The sequence below is a fragment of the Schistocerca serialis genome, chromosome 4 (assembly GCF_023864345.2).
Source record: "Schistocerca serialis cubense isolate TAMUIC-IGC-003099 chromosome 4, iqSchSeri2.2, whole genome shotgun sequence".
In the NCBI taxonomy this organism is placed as follows: domain Eukaryota; kingdom Metazoa; phylum Arthropoda; class Insecta; order Orthoptera; family Acrididae; genus Schistocerca; species Schistocerca serialis.
Window position 1 is genome coordinate 802,541,752 of NC_064641.1, and position 22,787 is coordinate 802,564,538.

Here is a 22,787-nt window from a genome sequence, read left to right on the forward strand (position 1 = left end):
AAAAACTGGTTCAACAAACATTTTGCACTACAAGTTTGGTGATTTCTAGAAAAGAAAAGATTGCCACAGTTGGCCGGTCCATTGCTTGATAATGTTCCTTCACATCTCGATGAGAGGATTCTCTTATCTGATGTCATCTCATTAAAACTAAGTTTTTAGCTCATAACATGACTACCATTATACAGCCAATGGACCAAGGATTATTGTTATTATTATTATTATTATTATTATTATTAATTATGTGGCGTTCTGGAAGAAGTTGACAATTCTAGATGGCATATAAGGGATTTCTGATGCCTGGCAGGAAGTCAAGCAACATACACTATTTTGATCATAGAGAAAATTCTTTCAGGTGTACAAGAAAGTGATTTTAAAGGTTTTAGTGACGAATAACAGCAACTGTACAAATAATGAATCTAACAGGCAGTTTAAATGGCTCCGAATATGTCAATGAAGTAAATTTGAATAAGTGGCTGAAGATCAATGCAGATGAACCCAGCTTCCACTACATAAGTGACACTGAACTTGTAACTGCTGCGTCACAATAAAATAAAGAAGAGGAATGTGAAAGTGGGGATGAAGACAGTGACCTTGTCAGTTATTGTACCACATAGCAATGTGTCTATACTCTTCTAAATTATATGGGCCAAGGATGGGGTTCAGTATAATGACATTACTGCAAAAAAAAAAAAAATAAATAAATAAATAAATAAATAAAAAATAATTTGAAACACTGCGCAAAGAAATGTAAACTCCTCTCAGAAGCAGACCAATATCACAGACTATTTTAAGAATTAAACACACCTACGGTACCTATGCACAGAACTTGAATAAACTTTCGAACAAAGAATAGATGTTTGAAAATATCTGTATTATTCATGTTTTTCGATTATTTGTGCCTCCTCTCCCCCACATTACCATGTTACCATGAATAATCAGAAGTATACTGTAATACCAACCATACTTTGAGGTAATTAAGTGTCCACAAGCAACTTCAATCATTAAGGAAAAAATTACACAATTAGACAATTCACCATTGCATACAATAATTAAACAAATTTCAGCATTTACAACCATATTTCACAACATGCAAACTGATGTTCAAAATTAAGTCATAACATCTGGCAATTCCAATACGTGATTTGTATAATTATACCTGAAACATGGGTTTCTTGGCAAAGAGTTCACCAAGAATACAGCCACAGCTCCACACATCAATTGCAGGTCCATATCGCTCTTCACCCAGAAGTAACTCTGGCGGTCTGTACCACAGTGTAATAACTTTATTTGTGTAGGGCCTTTTCCGATCATCAGCATTATACAATCTTGCCAAACCAAAGTCTGCTAACTTCACTTCACCCCTAAAAGTACAAATAATTTATGTACAATCAAACTAAATTACTTTTCCTCTCATCTAAATCATTTCATGATAACAGTTTTACTTTCTCAAAGTACTTTTAGTTAATGTAATTACCTGTTATTCATAAGAATGTTGCTACACTTTATATCTCTGTGTAGAAAATTCTTCTTGTGACAGTAATTCAGACCATCGAGTAGTTGCTTCATTATGGAAGCATTATGGGCTTCATTAAAGTCAACCATGCCAGACTCCAGAAGACCCATTAAATCGTGGTCCATATACTCAAAAACGAGGTAGAATGATCCCTTATCCTGAAAAGCAATGACAAAACTCCCATGAAATACGCATTAAATTTTAAATTTCTAACAACATATTTAAATAGCGAAAATCACTCAAATATTTCTGGTTTGCATTCAAACAGAGAAGTAAACTTATTTCTGAAAATCATCCAGAATTCAGCTTATACTATCATACATCCTACTTCATACAACAATACATCCTAAGTGCCCGTAACCCTCCTGGCCTCAACCTTTGTTAGTCACTGTCCTCACCCATCCAGCCCCTCCCCATTTCCATTCCAGCACTACACAGGCATCATTCCACCACCACACCCAGTCTTTTTATTTCTCTCCTTTTCTGTAACTTCGCCCCCTCACCCTCCTCACCTGTACCCTGCCCTCAGTCTAACCTGCAGCACCTTGCTATCCACCACCCCCACCATACTATCCCTCCCCCTACCTGCTCCAGTCTCCTCCTTATCCCTACCCAGTCGCCACTCCCATCATCCACCAGTGCTGCTGCTTGGAGTGTGATTTCAGTTGCCTGAGACTGCAGTTGGGCGCGTGTGTGCGTGCACATGTCTGCCTATTGCTGACAAAGGCCTCAATGGCCGAAAGCTATAATTGTGAGTGTCTTTTTGTTGTGCCTATCTACGACTCAGCATCTCCGCTATAAGGTGAATAGCAACTTTCCTTCTCATAATATTGTTACACTCCATCTTGGATTTCCATTGTTTGATTTATACAATTGTGTGTAATTCATATCATCCAATATTCACAATTTTAAAACTTTGGCTACAACAAGACAGGTTGTTATTGATGACATAGAACTGTCCTTAAAGCTATACTGCAATCAATGTTTATTAACAGAAGCTGATAACACTTCAGTGTAGCAATACAACTTATTTATGCCAGGTTGCAAGTCTGCATGAGACTCATACAGACACACTGACAGTTGCTAGGTGAGTTCCATTTACTTTCCAAACTGCTGCAGTCTTTCAGATCATATTTAGGTACAAAATCACCACCACAGTGCACATAAGTATATTCACTTTATGATCTGAAAACACGTCTATCCTGTCAATCTATACAAAAAGTTCCTTAAAATCAAATTTGAACAAAAACTTTACCCCGCATACTTTTAGTGGGCAACATGAACTACATATACATTTGACAATACCTTCATAATTGCCCAACTTAACACACAGTCAAAAAGTCATGCCATCTAGGTGGCTGTTGTGGGTGAATAATGTTCAGTCACTCCTCATGAACATTCTACACTCTCCTGAATATTCATGAGGCATGACAAAACATATCTATTTATTAATTTCTTTTACTTACTGTATGGTTTCTAACCACAATATTAAATATACTACACACAGTAACAAGTAATTGACAAAATAACATCTACATTTTTAATATAGTCAGTTGCACCATTCGTTGACATCAGGAAATCATTGAAAGATCCATGATAGGCCCTGTTGGGACATTCTATAGCAATGTGACAAACAGTTTGCATGCCTGTTCCAAAATCTCATTTTACAGATGAAGCCTTAAACTACCTGTGAAGAGAGTAAATGCTTCTGCCACTGGGACACTCAGATGTTTAGGACGGGTGGTAGGGACAGAGCATCGAGTGACATTATACTGGGTGCACTATCCGAAAATTACCTCGAGCAATTAAACAGAGAACCGACTCGTGGAGATAACATCTTGGACCTACTGATAACAAACAGACCCGAACTTTTCGACTCTGTATGTACAGAACAGGGAATCGGTGATCATAAGGCTGTTGCAGCATCCCTGAATATGGAAGTTAATAGGAATATAAAAAAGGGAGGAAGGTTTATCTGTTTAGCAACAGTAATAGAAGGCAGATTTCAGACTGCCTAACAGATCAAAACGAAAATTTCTGTTCCGACACTGACAATGTTGAGTGTTTATGGAAAAAGTTCAAGGCAATCGTAAAATGCGTTTTAGACAGGTACGTGCCGAGTAAAACTGTGAGGGACGGGAAAAACCCACCGTGGTACAACAACAAAGTTAGGAAACTACTGCGAAAGCAAAGAGAGCTCCACTCCAAGTTTAAACGCAGCCAAAACCTCTCAGACAAACAGAAGCTAAACGATGTCAAAGTTAGCGTAAGGAGGGCTATGCGTGAAGCGTTCAGTGAATTCGAAAGTAAAATTCTATGTGCCGACTTGACGGAAAATCCTACGAAGTTCTGGTCTTACGTTAAATCAGTAAGTGGCTCGAAACAGCATATGCAGACACTACGGGATGATGATGGCATTGAAACAGAGGATGACACGCGTAAAGCTGAAATACTAAACACCTTTTTCCAAAGCTGTTTCACAGAGGAAGACCGCACTGCAGTTCCTTCTCTAAATCCTCGCACAAACGAAAAAATGGCTGACATCGAAATAAGTGCCCAAGGAATAGAAAAGCAACTGGAATCACTCAATAGAGGAAAGTCCACTGGACCTGACGGGATACCAATTCGATTCTACACAGAGTACGCGAAAGAACTTGCCCCCCTTCTAACAGCCGTGTACCGCAAGTCTCTAGAGGAACGGAGGGTTCCAAATGATTGGAAAAGAGCACAGATAGTCCCAGTCTTCAAGAAGGGTCGTCGAGCAGATGCGCAAAACTATAGACCTATATCTCTGACGTCGATCTGTTGTAGAATTTTAGAACATGTTTTTTGCACGAGTATCATGTCGTTTTTGGAAACCCAGAATCTACTATGTAGGAATCAACATGGATTCCGGAAACAGCGATCGTGTGAGACCCAACTCGCTTTATTTGTTCATGAGACCCAGAAAATATTAGATACATGCTCCCAGGTAGATGCTATTTTTCTTGACTTCCGGAAGGCGTTCGATACAGTTCCACACTGTCGCCTGATAAACAAAGTAAGAGCCTACGGAATGTCAGACCAGCTGTGTGGCTGGATTGAAGATTTTTTAGCAAACAGAACACAGCATGTTGTTATCAATGGAGAGACCTCTACAGACGTTAAAGTAACCTCTGGCGTGCCACAGGGGAGTGTTATGGGACCATTGCTTTTCACAATATATATAAATGACCTAGTAGATAGTGTCGGAAGTTCCATGCGGCTTTTCGTGGATGATGCTGTAGTATACAGAGAAGTTGCAGCATTGGAAAATTGTAGCGAAATGCAGGAAGATCTGCAGCGGATAGGCACTTGATGCAGGGAGTGGCAACTGACCCTTAACATAGACAAATGTAATGTATTGCGAATACATAGAAAGAAGGATCCTTTATTGTATGATTATATGATGGTGGAACAAACACTGAAAGCAGTTACTTCTGTAAAATATCTGGTAGTATGCATGCGGAACAATTTGAAGTGGAATGATCATATAAAATTAATTGTTGATAAGGTGGGTACCAGGTTGAGATTCATTGGGAGAGTCCTTAGAAAATGTAGTCCATCAACAAAGGAGGTGGCTTACAAAACACTCGTTCGACCTATACTTGAGTATTGCTCATCAGTGTGGGATCCGTACCAGATTGGGTTGACAGAGGAGATAGAGAAGATCCAAAGAAGAGCGGCGCGTTTCGTCACAGGGTTATTTGGTAACCGTGATAGTGTTACGGAGATGTTTAATAAACTCAAGTGGTAGACTCTGCAAGAGAGGCGCTCTGCATCGCGGTGTAGCTTGCTCGCCAGGTTTCGAGAGGGTGCGTTTCTGGATGAGGTATCGAATATATTGCTTCCCCCTACTTATACCTCCCGAGGAGATCACGAATGTAAAATTAGAGAGATTAGAGCGCGCACGGAGGCTTTCAGGCAGTCGTTCTTCCCGCGAACCATGCGCGACTGGAACAGGAAAGGGAGGTAATGACAGTGGCACGTAAAGTGCCCTCCGCCACACACCGTTGGGTGGCTTGCGGAGTATAAATGTAGATGTAGATGGTGCATATTCTGTTGAACATTATCCATGTTGTGTGTGGGTGGTGAAAGGCAGGGGTGCTTCTTTCTCATGCAGGGCAAGTTCTGGCAATGTGGAGGACAAGCCTTTGCCCAATCTCATATCTATGAGAATGTTAAGTTTAACTGAGATGTGTACAGCTCCATGGCTGTTTTCATGGATGGTTTTCTTGGTCAAAGACAGTTGCTTTCTACAAAAACTGTGTCTTGATGGAGGAGTTGCAGGTTGCCTTGTATGTGTTTAAACTCATGGAGTAGAGCTACTTTTCATCAAGACCCATAGGGTGGAATGTGGCTCAATATACACAGACATCCAACAGGGAGGTTGAACTTAGTGTACCACTGATAATACTCACAACATTGTTCAGTTGTGCATAGAGTGTTTGTGTGTGTGCACTACTAAGCCACACAGAAGCACCAAATTCCGCAGTACAGTAGATCAGTCCAAGTGCTGAAGTGTAAAGGGTTTCAACAGCAGAAACCCTGGGTTGTTCCAAACAGCTTATGTAGGATGATGTTTATAGCCCATATCTTCACAGTGGTGTTTTCCAGATGCTTCTTGTAGGACAGTGACCAGTCCAACATAGCCCGTAGACATTCTGGGTGTAGATTGGGGTGAAGTAGTCTGTCACCAAAATACACTAGGAGCTGCCCATTCAATGGGCTGATGCACAAATGAAAGCAAGTCATCTCTTTCTTGGTGGAGTTTGGTTTTAGTCTCCATCTCTGAAAGTATGTTCCCATTATCACCAGATTAGATGTTAAGATGGCTTCTGCTTCTTCAAAATTTATATGTCTCACTGCCTGCAAACAGACATCAGCATATCCAAGCTTATGAGATCTAGTTTCACTCACACTGGATATGTACAGGAGTAGGGCAAGGACAGATCCCCAAGGTTGTCCATCATTTAGCATCTTTGAAGAGCTTATCCTGCTGCCTAGCATGATCCGGGATGACCATCCAGCAATCATATTATTAATTAGTTGGACTTCTTTCCTGTATGGGGTTATTTTAATGAGTTTGTAGCCACGTCTCCAAACTGCATCATCTATAAACCAAGTGATTTTTTAAAATTCTTCTGAAAGCCTCCTTCTATGAAGGTCATGAGTGATATTATCTGATCTGTAGCACTTCTTTCTGAATGAAAACTAGAACACAACTGGTGTATAACAGCAGATTAAATAGCATTACTTTTAGATAATGTATGTTGTACAGGACAATTACAAACGTATTTTTAAATATGTGTAATTCATGCCACCCATTAAATATATCTAGTGTATTTTTGTTCATATCGGATTTAAGGAATGTTTGACACTGACTGACTTGAAGAACCTGTCTGGAAATCAAAGTGAACACAGGACAGTGTTATGAGGTTTGAGCCTGAAAATGGTCTGAAAAACCAAAGCTGGAAGTAAAATAAAATGTAGTTCTCTCACAACTGTGGGTATGTGTATAAATTATGAGTTCCAATAGTTTATTATATATGTTTGTGAGTATTTACTGAATCCTGCACAATATAGTACCCATTTTCATAGCATATATCATGTGGCATTTTGCAATAATATTTCACACAAATCAGCACAGGGAAAAAATGAACAATACAGATTACTATGATTTCATGCAGAGTGTCACTGATAAACAAATAACACTACTTAAAAGCATGTAACATTCATTCAGAAGAGAAAAGTGACATTAAAACAGATGTAAGATGATTACTTTTGAATGACAGATTTAGTACTACCCAATCACAAATTAGTTTTAAAAGAAAACCCCAGAGTATCTATATTTTTAAAAATTCTTCTAAATACATTTGCATGCATATACCTTCCTGAAATCCAGGGCATCTTGTTTGTCAGTAACAATCTCTCTGAGATTAACTATGTTCTTATGATTGAGCTGACGTAAAATTTTAATTTCTCTGACAGCTGTGATAGGAAAACCTTCTTTCTCGTTCTCAAGCCGCACTTTCTTTAATGCAACTAAGTCACCTATAAAAATAAAAAATATATACAGTATATGTACTCATCACATAGGAATAAATTCTTCTTTAAGCAGTGCACGATACTACAAGTCTGTGTAATCTGTTTATTTCTACGGCTGCCTTTTGTCCAAAACTTTTCTTAAAATACACAAAATGTTGTAATCGTAGTAAATAACGTATAGCATTAGCCAATTTTCCTTTTTCATTTTTTCTTTTGTTGTAGACAAATTAAATGTTTTTACACTATTTTAGATAAATCAGTTTTAAGGCGCACACATATGAAAAACAAATTTATTTTGAGGACAAAAATTTAAAAAAAATTTACAAGATAACAAATCAGCATTGGTAAGAATGGAGAGTCAACCAGCAACAGACTTACACATGACAGACAGAGAAAAAGAGGAAGATAACAATTATTTTTTAAAATGCACAAACTAGAATATAATTTCATAGCTTACAATTAATAGCTACATATTGTTACAGGACTAACATTTCAGCACAGAAAATTACAATAGCAAACATACCTGATCTCCTGTCTCTTGCCTTGTACACCTGGCCATATGTCCCTTCACCAATCTGTGCCATTACTTCAAATACGTCAACACATCTTTCACCCCAATCTTTGCCACCAGTTGCTGACATGGTCGTGTTGGCAGTCTTCACTCGGCGTCGGTGCAAAATTTTGGGACGCTTCAGCTTGGGCCGCGGCAATGTTTTGCTTGGCTTCACCTTTTCTACCATCACTGGTGGTGGAGGTGTTGCTGGTGCATCTTCCTCTGGGCTAAGGTCTTCAGAGTCCATAACGACTGTGGAAACAAATCTATTACAAGATGCTTTCCCTGAGTTTTACTTTATCTGAAAAATCACACAAAGAAGAGTACTTCACGCCACAACCTGAACTGAAGTGCGAACCAATCCTGTCACTTGAACTGGACACTCAGTTCTAAGAGGTGCACATGTAAAGTAATTGTGGAAAAAGTTATATGCAAACAGAATGAGTTTTTTAGTCTTAGGGAGAGTGAGTGCTACTTTGAAAGTTCCTGGCAGATTAAAGCTGTGCGCCAGACTGGAACCTACCCAGAATCTTGTCTTTCATGGGCAATAGTCTTATTGACTGAACTATCGAGGGAGAACTGACAACTCATTCTTCATTCTTACGGCTTCTCCTCTGTCAGTACCTCTCCATACTTCCCAACTTCACAGCCGTTCTCTTGCATACTTAGGAAGCTATCAATGGAACATCCTGGCAAACAGTTAAAGTTAAGTTGATAAGGGTGGACACTGTGCCATGCACAACAAAATTTAAATATCTCCCCAAAAAAAAAAAAGGAAGAAGATGAGAGGAAGAAGCAAAGTCCTCACAATAAATATTCCACTAATGATATGGATAAATGTGCTCTTAAGAAGGAATTTCTAAAATGTTCTGAATAGATGAGGAAATATCAGTTCCTTAATACTCCAAGTCTCTTGTCACACAGAACTGAGCTAGGGGTGGGGGAGGAGGGGGGGGGGGGGGGGGGGGGCTAGCAAAGATACTCCCAGAAAAATTATTCTAAACATTGCATTCAATTTCAAAAGGTATCAGAATAAACAAGTGATTACTGGTGTATCACTGGACATAGAAACAATGGAAACATTGGAAGAAAAGGAGCAACAGATTTTAACAATATTATGAAAAGGATATAGCTTTCAGCCAGTAAGGCCTTTGTCAAAATTAGACTACACACACACACACACACACACACACACACACACACACACACACACAACTCGCAGCACGACTGCAGTGTGTGTCTTTCGTCTAATTTTGACAAAGGTCTTACTGCCCGAAAGCTATAGTTGTGACAGTCTTTTTATTGTGCCTATCTGTGACTCAGCATCTCCGCTATATAGTGAGTAGCAACTGTCCTTTTCATAATATTGTTACATTCCACCCTGGATTTTTCACACACAGAGTCACGAAAGCACAGCTCACTCACACATGACCACGGTCTCCAAACTGTGTACTTGTTGTGCCCATGTGTGACTCAGTGCCTCCTCTACATGATGAGTAGCAATCTATCCTATTCGTAATACTACTTTTATTCCATCCTGGACTACCCATTGTTGTATTTTAACAATACATTTTAATGTCATTAGAACCAGAGCACAAGCTCAGATGAGCTAAGGATGGGAAAGGGAAACTATTGTGGCCATTTCAATGGAAACATTCCAGCATTTTTCAAGTTTTCTAAGGAAACCACAAAAAATCTAAATCCAAGTGTAGAGGAAGATGATAGAAACTTAAATTCAGAGAGGGAGATGTTGGAAATTTAAAGTCGATAAATTCAGCCATCCACTGGTTTGTTTGGACAACATGTGAAGTTGTATTGTCAAACAAACATGTCCATAAACATTTCATCATTATCCCTGAAGACAGCGACACGAGTTACATTCAAGGTTGTCAAACACACCAATTTAGGCGGGGTTGTCTCCGTTTTCCTGGTGGAAACCCAACTCTCAACTAAAAGCTCAACTGAATATATAAAAATCTCAATTAGACCAAAAACGATAATAATACAATTTGTTCACTGTGTGAGTGTTAAACCAAAAGGTACTATTGTAAACGCAGATGAAGTTAAAATTTCTTCCTTCACACCAAAGAGAACTACGTTGACACACTCACGGTCAACAGCTGTTACACTGAACTTCCTCACATTCAGCAGCAACTCGGAAGTTGATCAAAACAACTGATTGTCATTAATGTGCATTTTACTGTTCGTAGAGCATTTTTACAAAAGGATTTGGCATCAGATGGCGAAACTAATAAAATGACAAGTTGAAATAACAAGCAAAAGTCAAAACTGTAAACTGAGTTTACTAATGAGTGACGCAAGGTTTACTCATGGCTTACCAAAGAAATCTTATAATGTTTCCTGCACTGTGTTTCATTCAGTTAAACATATTCATGGTGATGCTTCTGTGGAATGCTGCAGCAATTTATCCTCACTGTTATTTCCTGATTCAAAAAGCTGCAAAAAATATTTAAGTGGACTCATCAAGGTAACGAAATTGATTTCAATTAGTGCTAGGTCCATATTGTAAAGAGCAAACGTTTAAGAAGCTGAACAACTCTCATTATCATTGTTTCTCTAGATGTTTCCAACAAAGGACACACTGAAACCTTTCCAATTGTAGTTCATTACTTTTTCATGAAGAAAGTAGCTGTGCAGAACTTCTGTCATTTTACAGTAATGATAGTGAAACATATTTTTCAACTGCAGCAGAAATCAATAGCACGGCACCTTCATCATTCACGAATATCACCAGTTTTTGTGCCGAAAGGCATGCGTAAATTCTGGAAAGAATAAATGTCTGTATGTCAAAACATGGAAATAAAATTCCGACTTCATCGCGGCAACATGTAACTGATGCTGCACAACAGACAGCAAATTCTCTTTGAACTCATGTGGGACCCACTGTTATCATGACAGACAATGAATTCGATTGGTCTTCGGAAACAGGAACTCAAAGCAGTTTTTTTTTTTTTTGGTGGCTGGAAGTTGAATGACAAGATATTTTTAAGAGACATATCAACCCTGTAACTATTTCCTCTACAGCTGTAAAATGAATAGTGCAGAACTTTGAACTAATCAAATGGTACATCACCTTGCAGGACGATGCCCATCAAAGATGCTCAGCAACAGTTTTGAGGATGACATTATTCACACATCTCAGCTGTATAGTGAACAATATTGTTTTTTTTTTTTTATTTATTTGACAGTAAGTGGTACTTTGGAACATCTCTGAAGCAAAGAAGAGAAGACCAGTTTTATAGTTCTATGACATTCTCAGTCATCTTGAAATTAGTAAATGACCAACATATCGAAACATCAAAACAAGAAGCAGCCAGTTACTTGCAGTGTATTATACATCACATTAACAAGTTTTGATTTTGAAGAAAATGAAAACAATGTTTTAAAACCATTTTTTATTAATACTGATACTTTGGAATTTTTAAGAGAGACCTCTCAATGTAAAATTTATGTTACTGAAGATTCGACATTCAAAGAATGTGTGAAATTCAGGACCTTTTTCAAGGATGAAAAAGAGACCTTTTTTTAAGCTTAAGTCAGATGAGAAATGGCTGAGAATTTTGCACTGATGTGCGACCTGTGAGAAATTGTTTAAAGTTATCTAAATCTGTACTTCATTCTAATGCTGGCCCACAAAGAATTATTAGCCCTATGAAGAACTCTTGTTGAGTTGAGAGAAACTGCTTGTCAAAGGCCACGTAGGATGCTACAAAGATAGGATTTCTGCTAAGGAAGTTAAAAACAAACAGAAATATAAATAATGTAGAATGCACAACTCTGCTTCAGTTTGAATTTAGTTCTAAGCTATTGCCTGTGTCTAATACTTAGAGGGATGGATACGATAAGCCAATAATAGAGAGAAACATATATTTGAGTTTTACACCTCTGTGTGTTAATCCCAACCAGAAAGACATCAGTTTCAATAAAATGCCACGTGTTTTAGAAGTGAAACGTTTGTGAAAAATGTTTTGAAACAAATCTGGTAAACCTCATTACATTATTAATCACTGCTCCTACACAGATACAAAAATACAATACTTCAAGACTTCTGTTCAAAGAATGGCAATATAAACCTAAGTTCCTCCTACACGTATAATTGGGGCAGCCAATGTAAGGTTAATGTAGGACCAGACATTTTCTAGTCACAAATGTAAATTTTAATTTAGTGTAGCATTTAGACCTATAGCGTGTAAACGAATGCTACTTGCAAGAATACCAGAGCATGTGCTGTTGACGTTGACACACACACACACACACACACTCACACACCCCACACACACAGAGAGAGAGACGTGCATACACGCGCAATGAAAGTACAGCAAAAGTTGCCAATGATAATGTTAACACAAATGTTGATAGGAAAGAATATCCCACTTACAAATCCACAATTACTTTAAAGTCATAATTTAAAAAAGATGATTTATAAAAGTTTGTGAGCGTCTGATATGATATAAAATCAAAAGAAACAACTTCACACTATTTAAGAAATCCTTGATTTCTGAAACAATGATAATTTCTAACATGTGTAATCTAGATTCACAAGGCAATTTAGTTAGATTTTCATGACATTTTATTTATCATTAATATTTCAAATGTAGTATTATTAATAAATACCTGGTGGCATTGGCAAATCCTTTATTCCAAGTGCCTTCTGTTTCACTGGCTCTGGAGTAGGTGATCTACTTGGAGGTGAATCAATACTCTCAAAGTCACTTTGGTTAATACCAGGTGGCATTGGAAGTTTTGTGAGATCCTTATGTTTTGCTTGTTGAGTCTGACCAACATCTGCCATAACAGGTTTGCTTACTTGCCCTGCTCCGCTGGCCGAGCTACTGACGTCAGATGAGACAGGCTTTGTCTGCACTAATGGTACCTCATTCACTAACTTCAACACTTTCTGGTCCTTAATAACTTGGGTAGGATCCTGTGGCAGCTGACTTGTGGCATGACTTACTGAAGGAGGAGCAGTGGCAGCAGGAGTAGGAATCTGCAACACAGTCGAGTTTCTTGGTGAAGCTGTCACAACAGCAAGCTCCTGCCCGTGGAGAGGTAAATAACCAGAAGGTGCCACATTAAGAGATACAGTATCTGAAGGAGGACACACTGCCTGCTGCTCTGACTGCACATTGGCATCAGAAGTTTTCTGTGCAGGGAGTACTGCCAAACTACCACCAAGTCCTGTGCCAGCATCCTGCAATGCCTGACCAACATTAGCATTTCCAGATTGCTGTGTACCAGTAGGGGTGTTACGAATGGGGTCAGTCTGTGGAAACTGTGATATTTTTACTGCATCATTTGAAGGTACAGGAATAGTATTAACATCTAACTGTGATGCTGCAGGGACATAAGGAACATTTGGCAGCTGAGTGTGCACTGGTAGTGGCAGCTGAGTAATCTGGACTTGTGGAGGAATTTGTGTTTGATGAGGAACCTGCTGTTGCTGCTGTGGCAGTGGTGGCAAAGACACTTGTGATGTCACAACTGAGAGAGTTGATGGTGTCATCTGTTGCGCTTGAGAAGTCTGTGAAGTCTGAGTGACTGGAGCAGTCTGTGCAGTCTGGTTGCTCTGTGAGGAAACAGATTTTGTTATTTCTACAGTATCAGTGCTTGATTCATCTTTGTCCAAGATGATTATCTCTTCAACTTCACTGTCCCTATTAGCAGTCTTTTCCTTTAACTGTGCAAGTCTCTTCATAGCTAACTCACGAGTGTTTTTGTCTTTCACAAGTTCTGCAAAAAGGCTAGTTTCACTCATTTTTGCATCACGCAGGTCCTTCACACTTGCACCAGATGAAGAAATAGGACTTCTCGGAGTCCTAGGGCTTTTCGTCATTGGACTCCTGGTCTTGTACGATTTTCGTGGCGGTGTCATAGGCCTCGGCGAGCGTGAGCGCGGTCTCTTAGAGCCACGCACATTACGTGTGTGGTAGCTTGGTGAACGACTCCAGCGGCGCAAACGAGGTGGAGTACGTGATCGAGACCTCGAAGGACGCCGTCGTCGGTGCATACTGCGACTGCGTGACCGTGACGGCGTCCAACGTACCCTGTGAAAAAAAAAAGCGACATCTGAAACAACAAAACCAAACACTTTAAGCTCCACCTGTATCAGATCAAGTTCAAGGCTGCAAATTAAAATAGATTTAAAAAAAAAATCTGCCTGCACTGCTTCACGATATTTTATTTCTTAAAATGTTTTGGTTCATGCCATCAAACATACAATAGTAAGCGTAAATTTTATCAACAGAGAAAGAATGTAGTTCCACCAACCAAAACATACAACTCCCTAAACAAAGTTCCATGTCAATGAACAGGCATCTCATGTAGGAAGGCAAAGGTAGCTATGCTAGTAATGTATGCACATTTTCTCTCATTGTATTTCTTTTTATTTTGTTTACAGCATCTAACAAACATTGTACACAAACATGTCATATAGAATAAAAAATATCTTAAAGAATCTACGTGGAAATTACTTACATAGCAAAACAGTTGCAGAATCATACCTAGAATTTGTTTTCTGTGGCTCTGGTAATCTGGAAGCATACACACAATTTACCCCAATCTGGTAACTGCAGGTATCTTTCTTCACACCCTGAACTTCACTCCCGCAGTCTCTGCCTGTCTACATTTCTATTCTCTGCTTTACCATTCTCCACTCCATCTATTAAAATTTGCAGTATCTTAATTATTACGATTTAGTTTACTCTTCATAGTCATTTCCTTCTTATTTCCTTACTGCTTAGTTAAGAAGAATTGTGTTCTATCTACAACAGTAGTTCCAATCAAGAACCTCACCTCATTTAGGTACCTCAACGGATTACAAAAGTATCATGAAATATTAAGCAATGTAACTAAGAACTACTGAAAGCTTTATTTCAGCTTCAAAGTCAACTAATTTTGTAATAAAATCATAACAACTTGATATAATGAGATACGAGAGTCAACTGTACAAACAGAAATGGAGATATTACTTCAACGCTGATAAGAAACACAGGCAAAACCAAAAGATGATTACGGGAATGTTCAGTGGCAATTTTTTATTTGTTGCTGACTTCTTATATCCTTTTCCAAAAATGTCAAGTTTACTGATAATTCGAACACTGTGATAGAGCACCAAATCTTCCATCTACCTGAAGGTCAACTTGTTTAAGCAATCCTGAACCGGTCTGAAACCAGGTCATTGGCAATAAACCTGAGCAAAACTAATCACATACATTTTCCTTCTTATTATAACACACAGCATTCAAAGAGCTTTACTGTCCATGACAACTAGCATATACAAGTAATATATTGCACAAAATTCTTACAAAATCGTGTGAACAGCATGCTTATCTGTAAACATAAGATCCTCCACACCTTACAAAGGCTCTGCTTGATTGCATTTGCCATTATGGTAATTTACTATATTGGAGACTTCAATGTGATGAAATGCATTTACTTCAGATGCTTATTTTGTGTCACAGAATTTCATGCTGGGACTAACCGACTCACATCAGAAGAAAAAAAAATTTTTTTAAGCACTGTTCATTATTCCTTACTTGTTTTTATTTTTCCCTTTCACTTTTTCAATTACACTGTCTCTGATCAGAATACAAATCTAAATTTTGAATAATTCTAAATTTTTTTCCCGCACAGGCATAAACTAAACAACACAATGTACTCCTAAATAAGTAAAGAACATTAACATTTATATTCACATACCTTGCTATTGGTGATCTGCTTCTAGACCTTCGACTCCTCGTCTTGTGGGAACTACGATCCCGATCCTTCTCTCGCCGATGAGATCTGGTTTTCTCTCTCTCCCTTTGTGAAGATTTTCTTCTCTTGTGGTATGATGGACTAACACTTCTACGACTAGGATGATGACTTGGAGTACGGGAATGACCCATAGTTCTCGGTGAACTGGCATGGGAGTGGGAAGGCCAATGTTCACGTCTATCATCGTCATCAATCATAACTGGCTTCGATCTTGTATGTGAGCGTTCCGTTGGAGATAAAGTGCATCTTGAATGAGTGTTCAACCGTCTATCAGTTATGCTGGGGGACTGCCTACAACTTGTATTATCACTATCTGCTAACCTTGAAGATGTTAATTTCTCATATGCTTTTGGTGGCAAGGGAGGTGTATGTGGGGATGAGATAGGAGTCCGAGCTCGTCTCATTACCCTTGGTGTCGTATGTGATGGCGTTACAGACCGTCGGGATGGGCTACGTTCAGAATCTGATGGATCGATATCCATGTCACTGCATTCCTTATTCCGCGGACTGGTAGGACTTCTAATAAAAGGAGGAGATTCAGGTGAACACACTGTGTTCTTTGCTTTCCTTGGAGGTGATATAGCTCCTTCCATTTCATTTGGAGGCAGTCGTGTCCAAGATGGTTGCCTTCGCTGTATTAGATCTTCATCAGGAGAGCCAAAGCTTCCTTCCCTTCTTGTAGGTGAGTGTGAAAGGATCCTTTCACGATGGAACACCTCAGGGCTAGATTTTCTGTATCGTTTCTTCTTTTTCTTCCTTCCAGTGCTTGATGCTGGACTCCTGCTCGATTTTCGGCTTCCTCTTCGTTTATCAACTTTATCACGTTTGTGCCTCTTTTCTTTTTTTCTTGTAGAACTAGGAGATCGATGCCTACCACTTGAGCTGCGCATTTCATCTTTTATCTTTCTATACACTTCTAACGCTGATGAGGGGGAAATGTCTCTAACACCATCTACACGTTTATCTAATACAGGGGATTGTTCTTGACGTTTACAATGCCGCAATTCTTTCATTGCCAATGGTGAAAGAGAACGCTGGTGGTCCCTTCTTTTAACACTCTTAAGTGTCTGGGGTGAAGGTGAATGGGGTGTTGAAGCTTTTCTACTGGGGCTCCGTCTCGAGGGAGATGCACGTGACTGTGTGATTTTGTGCTCCGAGTGGTGCTTATAAGATTTCGAAGCATCATCTTTACTTCCCCTCCTGCTGTGCTTGCGGCGGTGGGAGGACTTACCAGTGGGAGGACTTACTTCACCTTCACTTAAACTGACACGAGCACTATCGTCACTTTGAATTTCACCGGCTTCTGGTCCAGATAGAGCTTCTGATGATACATCTGAATATTCCACTAATGGTTTTACCACAGACGATGCCACAGACAAAATAGTATTGTCAACAGACACTGATTTTTCACGAGAACGTCGTCTTTTATGGCTCTTCTTCACTGAAGCTTTTGCTTTGCTGTAATGTTTTGAATGCTTGTTACGTGATACTGTGTCTGCAGTGTTCTCCATATTTCCTCCTTCTATGTCACTCCCAGAGCCATCAGACCTAGTATATGATGCATTTGAATGTCTTCTATGATCCCCAATCTTTCCATTGCGTTCTAATGTTCGGCCACTGGGCATGTCAGCTGAAAATAAGGGAAAAAATGTGATAATGGTACAAGTTAAGAAATTTAAACATGGTTACATAACAATGATACTCCACTGGTCACAATAGAACACTATGCAAGGAAAAAATGCAAAATTTTACTATTGATAATTTTTGCCAGCAGAGGTGAATCCATGACAATTTTTAACCAATTTATGAGTACTTAAAAGTAAAAAGGATCAAATAAGATAAACTTCCTCCACAAAGTAAGATAAACTTGTAACTTAAATGCTATGAAAACCATAATGCCATAAATTCGTAGCAAAACTATTGATTCTACATTACCTGTCTATGTATATAAAAGTTATCTATTATTTTGAATAAGCATATACAACGCTTGAGAGGATAGACCAGAAACACAGTCTCTGATGATGAGTGTGAAACGATTCTAATAATAAAACATAACAATAAAAATTCATGCAGCAGAAAATTGATTACATAAATGATCATGTGTGAAAACAAATATTGCTGCTGAAGTTCAAAAGATGCTGTATAACCTATAGTGTGTTTAAAATAAGTTGCGACTTCTGATAGTTCAGCAGGGAGCGAGTGGAGGGTAGCGTAGTTGCCAGCATGTGTAACGCACATCAGCAGATGAACACAGGATAATGCCAGTCCCACTCGGTGCGGAACCTGGCATGGTCACTCGACTGCATTAACAGCAAGCTGGTCGATCTGCACTCTTTCTCAAACAAACTATTCGGTAATAAACTCTCATTCTCACACATCCTACAGTTTAAGTCGTCAGCTTCATGAAGAACCACATATCATTTCATTAATAGTCACAGTTATTGTGATATTTTGGTAGTAGGTACATTACTGCAAGAAATTCTTAGTTTGCAGTGAAAAATGGATGCCTCTATGAATTTGTGTTTGACGTATGTTAGGTTACATGTTGCTGTGTATTGAATGTAGATAATATATTGAATTACTCTTTAAACTTGCCAGGATATCACTGTCTGTTTCCAATCTTGAGAAAATTAAATGTGCATACAGGGCTCCAACATTACTAAAATGAAATATTCATCAATTCCTCATATCTCATAAATGTTTTGTGATATCAAAACAAGATTTTGGCAAATGATAACTAAAACGAGACTGTTTTGCCAAACGATTAATATGCGGAATTTCCATATCTACAGCAATTTTCAAGAGACTACAGATTTTTCCAAATAAATAATGTAATTGAAGGCCATGGTGAAATGATAACTGCTGTGGGTTTTGTAACGTTACAAGTGAAGAAGTTACATCTTTACTTTTATACTTAGAATTTTCTGTTTCATAAATATTGACCTGACTTGCACTCGGTTGTTAGTTTAATAATACACTATTTCAGGATTCTGTTGCCATTTCAACTGCATTACAGTGTTAGTGAGGTGAATATTTCCAAACTCGGCTGTGTTTTAACAAGAGAAGCAGATTTTAACATGACAACAGGAAATATTACATATTCTTCAAAACTCGTCACAGTCCTTAACGAATCAGTGTCTCCTCAGCCAACTTCTTGGTATTGGCTGACCAGCACTGTTGTGTAACATTTGCAGTGGCTCCTTTTATCAGCATTTCAATCTCACTGAGTGTAAACTTGTTTCTGTTTCTTGACACATTACTTTTCACCTAGGCCGATATACTCTGTCAGATTTAAACGAGCATGATACGGATGAAGCCTGATTAAACTTTGTCCTATTAGCCACTTCGTCGACACGGTAGATGAAGTTTCGGCTTATACATGCTAGGTTAAACTTTTATCTCATGGAACATTTCTTTGTGCCCAGAGAAAACATCCGCTTCATCCACTGCATTGTTGGAGCATTATGCATCACAACAGAGTGGTATGGAGTTTTGTCCATTACTATTGTCGAATTCCGAAGAATCCCTTGCAGCAGAACATTATCTTCCTGGCCAATGAACGTGTTCTTGGACGACACTTTTACTGCAAATCTCGTATTCAGATGTACTGCACTGTTGTCATTACTGCACTGCCAACACAAAACACATGTTCACAATACCTGACGAATACAGAACACTTCAACAGCAGAAATACTTTACTATGAGAGCTGACAAACGTTGATTCATTTGTGTGTGACACCACATGGTTTTGTTTACACACAGTGTGGCAACAGGGGCGCTTTACCAGCCGAATAGCTGGCGGCGTGGCAGGGAAAGCCAGCTTGCAATTGGTGTTACCCAGGCAACGGCATCACGTCCCCCTCCAGGTAGCCAAACGCCAGAAGTCGCAACTAATTTTTAACACACACTAACTGACATCATGTGAATGTAGAGTTTCCCCACAGTAACATAAGTTTCAATGTAATTAGACAAATCATCTTAAAGTGCGTAATATGACAGAGTGGTCCACATCATGCACAAATTTAACAAGTTGACAAGTGATAAAGGAGCAAGATTCATTCTCATCTTGCCAAGCTGATTTAAAGTCTTACTTTGCACCCTAATTCACTTCAAGCAAATGCTAAATCAAGGTGTTTTGTTCAACACAGGTACAAGTGATGCCTGCACCCATCTTAGTCCAATCTATGACTGTGAAGTCAGTAGACGGTTAAGATATAATTTCCTGTCATTGCACCACCCCTCACCCTCATAGATTGAATAGTCTTTTTTTTTTTGTTTTTTTTTTTTTTTTATCATCAAAAACGCACTTCTTAATAATCTTTTGACCATAGGAAATTGCTGTGTAACAGAAATAAAAGTGAACCTGAATCCTCATAACAATTCAGTAAAATTGTGTACTGTGTTTCCCAGTATGAATGGGACAATGTGACTTGTGTACAACGTTCAGGGTGTAGTTTGCTGACACAAGACATTGCCTGCCAAATTCGTACAGTGGCATAATTAAAACATTCAACCACTATTGATGAGGCAAAACCAACTGAATGGAATGGTCTGTTGTATATGCTAACATGAATCCAACTGGGCATCGACTGGACTAACTGGAATATGCACTGCGACACCAAGAAATCTCCTTACACTATGGATAACCTCAGGATGACTCCTGACAAAGAATGGGACAGGCTTCACAATTTTGTGGATAGCATGTTAGAACGCAAGGGCTGCAGTAACGTAGTATTAAATGTTTCCATCAGCAGATTTTGATTTCACTTATATTCAAAGGTCTGTACTTTCTGCTGATTGTGCTCATTTTGGTTATTGTCTTGTTTTTATTTCATAGTAATTTATTTTTCTTTGCTTTTGTAAGCATTGTTGTTTCATTCTCTGCCCTCCTTGAGCCTAATCCCACACAAATTGAGATATATACAAGCAGTACAAAACTTTTTTTGAGCAGTTCATGTTTATATTCTGGATGTGTGAATCATCCATTTACTTTGCATAACACAGACAACACTGTAACATGATTCAAGGAGAGAAACTGCTCCTGCTGCTGCTGCTGCTACTACTACTACCTCTACAAAAACAACCAATAATGCTCTGCATAATCAGGCCTTCAGAAGTCTCAAGCTCAATTACATTACAACTGTGGCCCTTACACCAAGATTTTTAGGAGAAAGATTTGAATCTGACTCTTACTACGTGTTACTCTGCTGTGTAAAAAATTGCACCACATGGCTTCATGCTTTTACTTTGTTGCTGACATTACATACAAGCAACACGGCAGAAATATACTCGCATCCACAAGCCACCAAAGTACTATGTTACTTCAGCTCCTGCATCGTAATATGCTTGGATTCTCCTGTGCATGCTTTCCACAAGATGGTGGAGACAATACTGCCCAAGCCTGTCACATTCTTCAACAGGAGTTGTCCCGAGGATATCCACAGTGTAAGGAGACTTCTTGCAATGTCACAGAGCATGTTCCAGTTAGTCCAGTCTGCACCCAAAATGACTTAACTATGGTAATGCTCCGTGGTCAAGAATATCATGCTTAGTGAATTATATACAGCGCTGTTAGTAGTGTTAATCAATGGATTACTCACCATGGAAAATATTAGGACAAGAGAAGGCCAATACAACTATGTAACAACCTCTCATCAACAAACTTAAGTAACAAATGAATTCACAAAACACGATCAGAATTCCAAAATGTGGCAAATAACAGTGTTTGAAATGAAAGAACAGAGGGTATTAAAAACAAATACTGTCCAAAAAATTACATGTTAATAACTTCACCACTAGACATACCGTAAATGGCAGAAATATTTACCAAACACAAAAGTGAAAGTAATGTAGTCGAAGGCAAAAAATATGACAATGGAATTAACAGCAAACTCAGTTAAGCGCTATATTTTTTTTAAAAAAAACTTAATTGCCTTGATTGCAATAATACATTACTTTACAATTGGTCATAAATTGTAAATTAATGCATTATTTATATTTTTATAAATTGTAAATTAGTATATTATTGTAATCAAGACAGTTAAAAAGCTTTACCAAATATATCAGATGGCTTACCTCTGCAACATGACGATGTCAGGTCTTACATATAAGCAACATACAATCATATATCAACAATTTAAACTGGAAATTACACACCGAATTGAATAAAATATAGAACAACTATGGCACTGTATTACTCCATCACTATACAGTGCAGACGTTAATAAAACCGACAAACTGCAGGGACAGATTCCTGACTGGAAATGGAGGAAAGATCCTATGAACAAGTGTCCAGAAATGCATTGTTGCCATAGTACACGGCACTGTCAAATGACAATTCGCCTCGGCTTGTTCCCAACATGAATACCAGACCATTCTGCTACTTAAAGTAAACTGCATCAAACACACAATTTGCAATGCACAAGGAACACATGGCATGTGGTCAGGGAAACAGTCTTTCATCAGCAACGATGCAAATCCAGACACATCTTCATAGGACCTTTTACACCTCCATTTCCAGTCAGGAACCTGTCCCTGCAATTTGTTGGTTTTATTCATGTTCACCTATATACTCTATGGAGGCACAATCAGATGTCCTCACATGCATTAAAAATATAAACAATAACTGATTAAATATTCATAAATAAGGAGAGATAAGAAATTTTTTAAAAAAATGGCAGCAACAAAAAATTTTAGGTAGTCAACGAATCACACTCCAAACAGTACTCATATTACAGAGGGTATATGACAAATAACACAAGGAACTGGGAAATCACGAATTAGGACTGATATCGCAAACAACTCTAGCCTACATTAAAACAAGGTGTTTTACACGTGAAGCACTTCTGGTAAAAAAGAAAAGGACAGGAAAGATCATTA

At 38.5% G+C, this 22,787-nt stretch overlaps 1 protein-coding gene across 5 annotated transcripts in view; it reads right to left on the reverse strand.

The window, feature by feature from the left end:
• The window catches only part of LOC126473401 (cyclin-dependent kinase 12), a 190,018-nt gene that overhangs the window by 142,526 nt on the left and 24,705 nt on the right, over positions 1-22,787 (reverse strand). For all 5 annotated transcript variants that reach the window (XM_050100414.1, XM_050100415.1, XM_050100416.1 and 2 more), the window contains exons 2-7: positions 15,852-17,538; positions 12,768-14,197; positions 8,103-8,384; positions 7,422-7,585; positions 1,475-1,671; positions 1,157-1,361 (exon numbers count right to left, since the gene is read on the reverse strand). In XM_050100414.1, coding sequence (XP_049956371.1) covers positions 1,157-1,361; positions 1,475-1,671; positions 7,422-7,585; positions 8,103-8,384; positions 12,768-14,197; positions 15,852-17,533 — 3,960 coding nt within the window. In that variant the 5' untranslated portion in view covers positions 17,534-17,538. The remainder of the gene's footprint in view (positions 1-1,156; positions 1,362-1,474; positions 1,672-7,421; positions 7,586-8,102; positions 8,385-12,767; positions 14,198-15,851; positions 17,539-22,787) is intronic.